General features: G+C 41.1%; 1 protein-coding gene across 1 annotated transcript in view; it reads right to left on the bottom strand.

Moving 5' to 3' along the window:
- The window catches only part of adgrb1a (adhesion G protein-coupled receptor B1a), a gene marked incomplete at both ends in the record, with an annotated part of 111,842 nt that extends 100,241 nt beyond the window's left edge, over positions 1–11,601 (bottom strand). The window contains one exon of the mRNA XM_083919010.1: positions 10,866–11,601. Within this exon, the coding sequence (XP_083775136.1) occupies positions 10,866–11,601 (736 nt within the window). The remainder of the gene's footprint in view (positions 1–10,865) is intronic.
- Positions 11,602–12,871: the final 1,270 nt, after the last annotated feature.

The raw sequence follows: 12,871 nt of genomic DNA, 5'->3' as shown, positions 1-12,871 counted from the left end.
CCATCCAGTAGTTGTTGAGATATTTTAGCATTTCAGGACCAACATTGCCATCCCTTAATCCATGCGTCTTTCCTGGCTAACAGTTTTAACACAATGTTAAATAGTTATTTTAGCCTGTTCCTCTTGTGTGTGTAAATGTTTTCAACACACCACACATATATGTACATCAGTATATGAATGGAAACTGATACTGAGAGTGTAAGTGCTGCAGGGATATAACCATGCTGATGGGGCATACTGTATCTTAGGCCCAATCCCATTTCAACCCCTGCCCATACGCCTTAGCCCTACCCCTTGGTTTTGCATGCAGATATAGGGGTAGGGGTGTCTGAATTCCCTCTGGCATCGAGGGGTAAGGCTAAGGGGGAGGGCTAGATGGCCCTCCAGACTGAGATTTTCCAGATCCACAATCCAAATCGAGGAGTATCCTTTATTAAATAGAATCCAAAGAAACTAATGACACACATGTGTTAGTTAGCATGTTGTGTTGCTTGGCAGATTTCAAAACTTTTTGCAGTTTATACTACATACCATATGCTGGTCCACCAGGCACTCAAGACATTTTCTTTTTCTGACAAGTCTTCAAGTGCAAAAGGATGCCTGTAGCCCACCACGAGCGATTACAGCTGAAGAAAGGCATGTTGAATATTCGGCAAAAAAACAATGTGTCTGCTTATGTAAAGCCGCACACAATGGTGTGACATGTTTGAAGGGGTTTTCCATTTGGTAGGGGTAGATTTTCAATCTCTACCTCTTGTAACTCTGTTTCAAGGGGTAAGAGGTAGGGGCACAGATGAGAAATGTGATTGGGCCTTAGTAACATCAAGAAAATTGCTATATTTAATGAATGAAAGCTCTTTTAAATGTATTTGGTCACTCCTTTCTTTTTTAATTCCATTTGGGATTATGTGAAGTAGACCTTTGCTGCGAGTTGACACAGACTGAAACCACAAAATTACATCTGCTAATGTTTTATATTTAAAACTTTAGGTTAGTTGTTAAAGTTATTGCAGCAGTGTCTGAAATACCTAACTGAGAGGTCTCATGTCTTTAATTGGCTAGGTGTCAAGAGAATGATACAAAACTGCTAGAAGTGAAATTTTCCATCAATTTTAAAATCTGAAGCTTTTAACAGATATCAGATACACTGAAATCACTGAAGGAGCAAGTCACGCTGAGTCCAGCAGTAAGTGTATGTCTGTGTTCTGGTTTGATTCGCTCTAAGATGGGTTGTAAAAAATCATGCAAAATACATTAATAATGCACAAATAAAGCAGTTAGACAATATTTCAATAGAGTTGAATTGGTTATACCACAAAACAAATGATGTGCATTACTCTGTGGTGTATATACAGCAGTGACAATGTAAAAATATATTTGTCTTATCAGCTTAAACAGCCTCATGAAAAACAGCTGAAACAGATGTTGCAAAAATACTAATTATGGTGCTTTGAAGTAGTGACTGAAACATAGTTATAAATGAATGTTAAATTAATTAATGTGAACAGTTCAAAAGACGTATCTGTTAGAGATTAGCCGGATACTCGGCTAAAAGAAGTATCCGGTACGGATAACGTGCTTTGCCGAGTACGTATAATATGCAAGTAATACGCGCCAATATCCGTGCTCGGATTGAATGAAAATCCACATTAGCGGACTGTGTCTGCATCTGTGATTTGCTTGTCAAAGTACCGCTCTGCTGCTGTGTCCCCCCCCCGCCACACACACACACACACACACACACACACACACACACACACACACACACACACACAAACATGCTCTGTCTCTCCCTCACTCGAACTAGCGGGTCTTTTCCTTTAACTTTTAAGTTTCTTCAGCTTCAGTTTCTTCACTTATTAACAGTAGAGTTCTGTAAACGTGGTTTCGTCCAGACGTGCTGCCTGGTAGAGTGGGACTCGCGTTACGTTTCTGCCTGTGGGAGATTTGTTTTCTTTTTCTTTTTTTAACTGAGTGTCTAACACTTTCTAGGTAGTAGTTGTATAAATATTACAAATTAATTAAGCTGCACACACTCTCTCCCTAAACTGTCTCTCTCTCTCTCTCTCTCTCTCTCTCTCTCTGTCTCTGCTGATGCTGTCCTGTAAATAGTTTTCTAATCAGCAATAAATATAACAATTTTTGATCAACCCATATCAATAACATGCTTAAAATAACATACTGGTTAAAGCCCTGGCCATTTCAAGACAACTCGACCCACTTCCTGGTTAAATCCCGCCCACTTCAGGGTTAGGCCCTTCCCACTCAGAGGACAAATACAGCTACAAATAATGCTGTACTCACTCAACCCTAGTATCTGTAATTAATATAATTTACCATATGACCGCAGGCATGTAATGCCTACAGGCTTTCTGGTAGTTGTGTTTGATATCAGAGCTGTCACACATTGCCCCCCCAGGAATACACCCTATGTCTGGTCGACCAGTCAGATCCACATTCTATGATTGGTCGACAGACTCATCCTAAGGGATTGACAGTGGACAACTAACAACAAGGATAACTGTTTTCGATGGAAACACTGATGGAAAATGGATATGGCAGTTGGGTAACAACAGACAAGACTTTTCTTATTCTTGAGAAGCTGCAGCGTTTATTAACTGACACACTGTAACATGTACTATATTTATTGACAAATTGGCAACTTACTGCTTACCTTTTTCTCTGCTCTCTGCACATTTACCATCACTTTATTCTGCTCTCTCTACCTCTCACTATTTCAGCCATGGTACACTAGTTACACACTACTCTTAAAGGACCTTCACTACTCTTGCACTGTAACAGTACCCTTCAATAATGTCCAATAAAAAAAAATAAAACACAGGGATACATAGAAGAAATAGAAGAAAAAATCCAAACCACCTTATAAGCTGTGACCAAACATCACAACGACAGCACTTTTATGAACTAACTCACAAAATTCTATAAAGGCTACTTCTGATCTTCGGGCCATTTTAGTCACATAGCTGGGCAAGAAATAATTGAAGCCTTAGCTAGGGGTATAAGGTATAAACGGTATAGGTGGTAGGACACAAGAAATTTGCACTATGGTATGGTTTTGCCTCTTCCGTATAACCAGCAGCGTAGCTCTGGCGTGACAAAACAATACGTGCAGGCAAAACAAAAACAGATCTGGCTTGCAAGGGAATATTTACTGGCCCTTTGAGTAGAAGCCATGTGGAAAAGTGATTGGTGGCCGTAGTAGCCGATGTTGACTGCTGTCCTCGTCCTGGAGGCACGTGCTCCTGCTCCCGCTATACTCTTCTTCGTGTGCTTCTGCATCACTTCTCTAAGCCTTTTGTAATTCTTGCAATCGTTTCAGTCTGGTCAAATCCATGGTTAAATCACCACCATAATGTCTCTTTCTACTTCTAAAAAACTAAAAAAAGGAAGGTTGCCACAGAAAACCGGCCATTCAACAGCGAATGGACAGAGAAGTATTTTTTTTATAACTGTCACTGTGAAGCCTGTGTATTTACTCTGCAACCAGTGAATATCAGTGTGAAGCAAAAGTCTTAATTGGTAAAGCAACTAGTAACCTAAGTTATCAGATTAAAAAAGTAGAATAAATCCCACTGAATTGTAGTGGAGTAGTATAAGTAGAATTAAAAGAAAATACTCAAGTTAAAACAAAACAGGAACCTTAAACTTCAGCATTTATATAGAAAATTAAAGAAAAAACAGTATACTGTGATATAATACCGTTTCCATCTATGCCTCACATTAAACCATGATTTAAGTTTTAGAACATACCGCACAGCCCTAGTGGTAGCTATGTCTTTGTCAACACAGCTTCATCCTTTTCAAAGTTTGCCTATGTCTTAGTGCTGGACTTTGTATATATTGCACATGCCAGAAGCTCTTTCAAAGCTTATCCCATTATTTATTTAACACGTTCTTAACTACATTAATGAGGACTGCCAGTTGGATCGATTTGACTTGGGAATGAATAACTGGAATGTGTGTAATCACAGCCAAATAATTACACTGATCATTGTTGAGGTGAACTTGTCTTGACCACAAATAGTACCACATGTGTTTGCTAATTGTTTTCTCTGCCTCAGTTCCAATAGAACAATATGAAAACTTCTCAAACAGGCTGCGGAGCTCCCTGCAGGTAGAGCAACCGCTACACCAGCACGCAGCATCTTACTGCTCTCTCTCTCTCTCTCTCTCTCTCTCTCTCTGCATGCTCACAGACATACACACACACACATAAAATCAGCTTTATTCTCCCTCAGTCAGCCACCCACACTCGACCAGTGCGTGGTAGCACCAGTGTATGTGCCATTTTCTGGTGTGACATTTCTACACATGTGTACGCCACTGCCGTATATAGTGTGTATGTGTGCACACATGTGCATGTATATGACTGTGAAGAAGAGCTAATGCATTAGACTTGCTTTAGGATTCCTCAGTGCTCCTTATGGAGGCGGGTTGGAAATCCCTTAGATTAGCAACAATGTGGTTCAGCCAGGCAGAGGCTTGCAGGGAGAGACACAGCGCTCACATTCATCTTCCTCAACCGCAGCCAGCTGCCAGCAGCTGGAGAGAAAAGTGCAAGTCAAGAAGGTTTATGAGGATTTCTTCCACCTTCTTTCCACACGCATTTTTTTTGGACTGTGTATTAGTCTAGTATTTTATTATTTCTTTACCCTTCCATCCGGCCAATATGTCAGGCAGCGCTGATCACACTGTGATCAAAGTTGTGAAATGATGTATCTCAACATTGTTCTGACATTTCCAGAACTGACTGGTCCTGCAGAGGCCGTACAGTTAAAGTTCAAAGGGAAAAGTTTCAAGTCCGATTTCCTTTGCTGTCAGTTTTTTGCACCCAGCTATCCTTGTTCTACTGCCTTCAGGACTATTAAAAAAGTGATTGTCCAGCTGGTCTGAGGCCAGCTGGCTTTTTACAAAATGCGTTATAAGACATTTTACAAGGAAAATGTAAACTTGTCAGTGCTCTCTGATGGGCAAACTGAGAAGTTGTGTGTATTGCTGCAGTGAATGGGTGGGATGTTTATGATATTTGTCCTGAAAACTCAGAGTGTGTGTCCCAAGCATGAAAGGTTTTCTCCTCACTTGGTATCCAGAAGATAAACTGGAAAAAACAACAAAGACCTAATTGTGTCAGCGTATTTTGCTAATTTAATGGACTGCTTGAGTGAGGACCGCAAGGTGCTGTTTACTAGGCATCTCCTCCAAAACCAGCCGATACGGTGGGGAGAGACAGCATGTAGGGACAGGATGTATTCATACCTTCAATATATATATATATGTGTGAATCTTTAACTATATCTACCATCTATCTATCTATCTATCTATCTATCTATCTATCTATCTATCTATCTATCTATCTATCTATCTATCTATCTATCTTTCTATCTATCTATCTATCTATCTATCTATCTATATATATATATATGAAGAGCTCTTTTCCAAAACGAGATAAAAGCCAAATTTAAAAAAAAATAAGTTTGTCATGCCACTTTGCTGTGTACAGAACCTTTTCACTGCTTCATCAGTGTTTCTGCCAAATAGCTATATTTTACTTGTTTAAAATGGTCCTCAAGATGCAGTTCCTTTCCAAACCGCGACCAGCGCCAAACCTATTTTTAGCCTAAATGCGATACGTCCTCTCGACCAATCAGAATTCAGTGAGCGTTCTATGCAATCCAACATAGCGGCGCTCTGAAGCTGGAGAGTTTTTTGTTTCGTCCGTCCGTTCAACATGTTCAGACTGAGCCTTAAACCATTTTGACAAGATACATTGAATATTAACCAAATGTGTGGGTCTGGGTAAAAAATGTAATTTTCCTGAAAACTATTCAAATGGATTTATAGCGTTTTGGGAAAGAGCTCCTCATATATAGACACATACACAGCAGACAACAGTAGTCACACACTTGATACACACACACATGCCTGGCACGCGCACACACGCACACACGCACGCACACACACACCCACACACACACACACACACACACACACACACATAAAAAAAATATCTATACCGTGTGGTGAGTTGGCAGTTCTTGTCAGAGGCATATCATCTCTGTTTGCTCAAGCACCAGTAACTATAGCAAGCAACCAAACAAGGGATCGGCAAAAAGATACAGACAACAGAGACGGTTTCCTCTACATCCACTTTTCCTGGATCCTATTCCAGCATAAATTGGGCCAGAGTCAGGGCAGACCCTGGGCAGTCTATCACAGGACTAATGCACTTAAACAAACACATCAGCTGTGTGTAAATTAAGAGATGGATCCTTCACAGGATGCATCCCATGATGGTGGGTCCATTTAGAAGATTCTAAAGCCAGACGGAAGCTGCACTTCCTCAAAGGAGACAACAGTAATCATACAATTCAGAGTTGATGAAAACACGGAGACAATGTAGATATTTTATATTATATATATATATTATATTATATTATTTGGGACAGGTTTCAGGGTATGGAGCTTTCCGTTAAGGTTTGGGCACCGGATTTAAGTTTGCATTAGCGAAATGTCATACATGACATGACATATAATATGATTACTTTTTCATTGGTCAAGTACTATTCATGGATTTAAGTAGGGATTGTGGACAAAATGCCTTTGTACAAAGTACAAATGCCTTTGTAAATATGATGTAGTCACCATATTTTCCCTGGCTACATTAGTTCATGAGGATAAGGATCAACAATCCAGTGCACAGTAGATTGTGTAAGAGTAATGGCTGTAATGGGCAATCTTGGGTCTTTTTACTTTTACATGTAACTATTTATGAGATTACTGCCATTAAAATGTAACTTCTTATGCTAGTACTTCAGCAAAAATGAAAACCCCTCCATAATACCTTGCACATGTTGGTTGTGTTGTCTAGAGGGCACGTACCCTACTGTACGCCTATGTATTGACGCCACCATTATTGTATATAGCCTACTCTATGGCCAAGAATCTTTAATTCCGAGAACTAATAACATGAATGACAGCTGTAATGTCCCACCACCTGCACCATGATATCCACAGCTAATTTGGGGTTTTCAATACCAACATGTAAAGAACATTCCACACATTGAGGCCCTACTCGGCTTATTTTTCCAGTGTGACAACTGATGTTTTTTTCTCTGTGTCTTGGTGCAGAGTGCTTTAAGTGGCACTGTGTCCTTGGTTGGTTATTTTCCAAGCTTTAATAAAAGTAAGAGTGCATAACGTGCAATCAAGAACATAATTCTGATGACCCCAAGGCAATGTGGCTAAGTTGTATCTGTCCTTTACTCTCAGTACTTTGTTGGTCATGTCTGGGGCTTTCTCAAAGCCATCACAAACGTGTCTCTTTTGTTCAAATTGAGTCATGTGCTTTCTCATGTCCCCACATCTATCTCATCCATCTTTTATTTACTCACTGCCTCCCCCTGCTGTCCAACAAGGGCTAACAAATGAATCTGTGCCATACCACATTTTGTGACACAAATCACACCCATCCACACACATGCGCAAGTACACATTGGAGGTCTACCAAATTTAATTTCCATGGACAATATCTCTGGACTAAGGCTACCAACAACAGATAGTCCCAAAACCTTTAACTTTGACCATTTAAATGTCAGAACATTCCAAAAATAGCACTGAAATAGCCAGTCCTCTCAACTTAAAGGTTAAAGATTTCTCACACAGCACAGGTGCTGTGTTCACCAAGTGGGGTATAGACATATAAATCCCAGACTGCTGCTCAGATGTAACTACCATATTGAAGTAGGATCATTTGTTTCCTTTATTATTTTTTCTTGAATTGACATTTCTCTGAAGTTGCTCATTGCAGGTGTTTTGTGAGGATATTAACCTTCAAGGATACTTGCTTTTATGCCCCCCCAAATCCCTGTTTTTCAGGGACACAGAGACTCTTAATTGAGAGAAAAAAGATAAAAACAGTTACCAAACACTTTGTGTATCCTTTCATCCTCTAAATTTGATCAAAAGGTCATATAAGAATCAATACAGGTTGAGGTGCTTCCTTGTGATCATCCTATCGGACACATTAAACAGATAATCCAACTGCACCTTACCTGTCATACCAGATGACCACACTCACTGGGTAACATCTGATTTTGTATTATTAACATTAGCTGCATCGATTTGAAGGTCAATATATTAATCTAAACATTCAAACAATGTACACAGGTCTAGTTCTGCCCTTTGAAGGTGAAAATTATTAATAAAAGAGATGTGCTACTACTGCCATTCTGTCTTCATACATTGTCAGCAAATATTGTCATTAAAGGAGCTTTTGCTTTAAATATTATTATTGTTTAATTTTCCTTATTTTCTGTCATACGTGTGTAGTGTTACAGTGTAGGATATTTATAATAAAAATGGCCAAATTACCTCAAATAATGAGGATTTGTATGTAAAAGTAATCCCTGTGTGCAAAAACCACCAATACAGTTTTCTCCTCTCAACTCAAGGTGGCGTCAATCCGTATTTCTTATGTGGTCATCTGTTCCAGGCACGTTACTTCAGTGTTTACATTACATACACTGCTACACATAGCTATACGACAATGCTAGAAAAAGTTGTAAAAGTTGTAATATTGGTTGCTACTGTTCATTTTATTTTCTTTAAGAAAGTCAGATGTACCACCCTTCAATACTCTTAACCACCCCCCTCACACCTACATAAAGGGCACACTACTCCCTGTAGTGGCAATGAACATTAGTACTGGAGGTAAATTTTGATGTGTGGATTGTCCCTATAACTAGGGATACTGGGGCGAGAAATAGGCTAAAATAAACATGATGTCAGGCTGAATAAAACAAAGTGGCAATTTACTCTGATTACCAAGGTACCAATGGGGGACATTAGAGAAAAGCTATAAAATTTTGCAAATAGTTGTTTTAACATACAGATTGGACGAAGGGAATTGCAGTGTTCTCTTTTAGAAGGTGTATTTTCATTAACTTTTATTCTTTGGGTGGACAGGGCCATATGATGAGAGGGTGAGTACAAGGCAAAGCACTAAAACTGCCTTTGAGGATGTCCAGCCCCCATCAGCAAGACACGAGCAAAGCCAGAATGCTGACAGAAGGTCTCACCTCTCCATCTGCTACTGTGCTGTACCCTCAGTCCCTCTGCAGTGAGGGAGTGAAAGAGGCTGAGAGATAAACTGTAATCTATGAACTATGGTTTCTAAAGGTGATGAGACCAAACAGGTCCAGTTGGGCATTGCCTTACCAAAGCAACAACCATCCATCCTCATCAAGCCACCTGAGACCATTCTCCCCCTCGGCTTGTCAGCCTCTTCACCCTGTCTCCCTTGTCTCTGTATCTATTGTTCTTTCTTCATCCATCACTCACAACTAACCCCCCTTTTTCATTGCAGAGCTGGCCGTAACCGCCTAGCTTCCCGACCTATTTCCACACAGAATCCATTACATCTTCTCATCCTCTTTTTATCTTCATCCACAAATTCAATCCATCCAGTCACCCATCCAGCCATATATCCAGTGACTGCTTGCCTCTTCCATTTGAGCTCATCACAGGGTACCATATAGCCATTTGTTCACTCTGAACCCAGGATTATCATCCAAATGACGCTTCGCCCGTGTGGGTTGAAGCACACAGAGGGAAAAGAAAAGCTATATTGCGTGCTTCTCTTTCTATCTCTACACAAGCCAGCAGTGGATGGTATATATTTTTTTATTTTTCACACCTTAAGGCACAAGCAGCCCACATCCCTCTGTTGAGCACCATAAGCAGGGTTACATAAGTGCCATAACTAGCAGAGAGGAGGCTGGGGCGGCGAGGGGATATTAGCCGCTCTGGAGACTGGAGGAGGATAAGGCAGGAGATACCCACCGCAACATCTTCTCCGCTTGGTTGGCTTCCCACGACTGGCTCAGTATCAGCCCACTATCAGCCTGGGGAGGGAAAGATGGGGATGCAGCTATGGTGGCTCAGAAGAGGAGGAGGAGATGGAGGAGGACTGAGAGAATTGGACCACAGGCTGATTAGGGGAAGCAACTGAGAGAAGCAGAGGAAGGAGAGAGAGTTAGATGGTGGAAAGGTTAGGGGGAGAAAGGGGAGCCGAGAAATGTTCCATCCCCTTGGCCATAGTCCTGACAATGCCAGGATAGAGATGTCAGGCCACATCCTGTCTATTGAGGAAAGGGGAGGGGAGCCAGGATCAAGCAGCAGACAATTAGACCTCAACTCACAGGCCCTTATTCCAATCGCATCTCTGCCTCTCTCCTTCTATCCCCCTCTTTTGTCTCTCTTTACATCACCACCCCTCTCCTCTTGTACTGAGCATCCCCAGAGCTATCCAATATCAGCACTTGATTCTCCTCTTTTTCCCAAAGGCCGATCGAGTGTCCCTCCCCGGATTGCAGAAGGATGGAATAAGGTGCCGACCTTGCAAGGTCACAGAGCTCACTTCCATCAGATGAAACCCTAAACCTTCCATTTGCCTCTTTCTGTCCTTTCTCTCTCCTACTTCAAGCCAAATCACTTCACTTGCTTTTGAGCCAATGTCACGGAATTATCCTCACTTTTCACAAATCATACACATTTTCACTGGCTTGATTGCTACTGAAGATGCCATTTTTCTGTCATTTTGCTGAGAGCATGCTAAACTCCAGGAGTGACCTTCCGAGATTAGACATAACAAAATGGAATATACTTTTCCCATAGCAGAAGGCTTGTCTTTCCAAAATGCTTAACAGAGAAGCAAAGATAATGGTCGACCTTAGCACTTTTGGAAACTGCTGTTGATAAATGAACTGTGCTGCAATCACCTAAGCAAATAATATTTTACAAGTCAATTTTTTTAGTCAAATTACCATTGAAAAGCTTTCACTCACCATTAATTTCACCATTTCTTCCAGTATCTTTCACACTAGGTAAACAGTTTTCGAGGTAAACTCCATTGTGATAACAGCTATCCCCCTCACTGAGCTGCGGTGGTGGCTCCCAGCACAAACATGGAGTCTGCATGATGCCACAGGGCCTGTTCGATGTGCTGGAGGCCAGGCAGTCCTCCAGCCATTGGCACAGCATCTGACAGGCCGCCATGCTGGGGTTGCGCTTTCCCACCACCAGGTACTCTGTTTTGAAATCCCCATCACCGTCTGTGAGGGCCTTTCCCGCCCGAGGAGGTCCCTTCCTCATTTGTAGGAATTGCTTTCCGGCTTCCAGGAAGGCCACCGGAGCAGAGGTATCGCACAGCCTTACAACTTCATCAAAGCTCTCCATGCCCAGGTAGGTGCGAGTGGTCTCCAAAAAGGAGTCATACTGGAAGGTGCGATGCTGTGACGGCATACAGTCATTTGTAGGTTTGGTGACTTTGATGAAGATGGTGTAGCGCCTCGGATCGGGGTTCTGCAGGGTCCAGGAACAAGGCATCGTGGGGAACACTGATGATGACAGGAAGAAGCCAAAGAAGCGGCTCTGGACTAAGGTGGAGCAGGAGTCAGACTCTGGGCCAGAGGGGGCTGCATGGCAACAACCCTCCATCAGCAGCAGAGGGGCAAAATACAGGAGTAGCACTGGGAGAGGCCACTTTGATTGGCCAGGAATCAGAGCAAAAACGCTTGTCATGATTTGCGGATGGAGGGAAGAAAAAGGTTTCAAAGGTTCAATGGTGGTTTCTGGCTTTGGAGGACTTAACTCCCAGCTGTGCAGGGCAGAGGAAGAAGAGAAGGAGGAGTATAGGGGAGAGGAAAAGGACGTGGTGGAGGAGGAGGGGGGGGGGGGGGTTGCTCTCAAAAATACAGCAATCGGCCCATGGCTGCATCAGTCGACCCAGGGATTCACAAGAACCTGTGAAATGGAAGAGACAAGATATGAATTAGACTTTGTATCTCATCAGAGGACAGAATAGGATTACACTGATTATATTTATCTCCTCAATGAGAAATCAATCCATCAACTGTTATCATTTGCTCTGTAAACTGAGGGCGACTGCAGCGACTCAAGAGCTGAAAAGAAGCAGACGGAGGGAGGGAGCCAGTAGTTTAGTTAATTTTTTTTTTTTTTAATTGTACGTGTTCAGACTGGTCTTTTCCTGAGAGACAACTGTTTTCCTCACATGTCTGCTCCCATATTTCATCTGTCAGCTCATTAATTTGTCCAATTATAAGACTATTAATTACAAAAAAGGCAACACCTGAAACCATTCATTACTACGCTTTATGAAGGATGACACACACAGCAATGCCATGATCAATAGTCCTCTTTGTTTTTGATTATTAAAGCCAAAACATTTAGCTGATGTTTTGCCTTTAAAAACACATTCATAAGATGACAGCATAATTTCTCTTTTTCTTTTATAACACGTCTGTTTTACATTATATGCAGGGCGGCTTCCACTTAAGTAGCTTTTCTGTTTTAAGTTGTTATTATCAATGTTTCTTTATTGAAAAGCTATGACGTGGAAAATTGTTTTAGGAAAGTAAATAGTATAATACAAATACACACTCCCAGTTTGTTGTGCAGTGACAATTCAGTTTTCAGCTGAATGCACTTATTGATTTGAAATGATGGCTTTAAGAGACATTGTTGTGAGTTGTTAAAGTTTTTGTATGAAAAACAAAAAGTTCAGTTTACCATGCTGATGATTTTTTACAAGGACGTCAGAATGTTTTGTGCAGAATTTTATGTTGATGAAAAGGAACAGAATATTATATGAACGTGAATGTAGCCTTCAATTATGCACTGCAGCTTATTGAAAGAAGTGAAATAAATGAGTTAGAGCATTTTAAAATACTCTACATTTCAGCATAAAAATATCATGTATTTTTAAAGCTGAATTAATCAATATTTTAACTATTAACGATAAGTCCGAATGAAAGAGGTCACTCATAGGACT

Source organism: Echiichthys vipera (assembly GCF_963691815.1).
Source record: "Echiichthys vipera genome assembly, chromosome: 8".
NCBI lineage: Eukaryota > Metazoa > Chordata > Actinopteri > Perciformes > Trachinidae > Echiichthys > Echiichthys vipera.
Note: the sequence above shows the minus strand (reverse complement) of the source record. Positions and strands in the feature narration are given on the sequence as shown.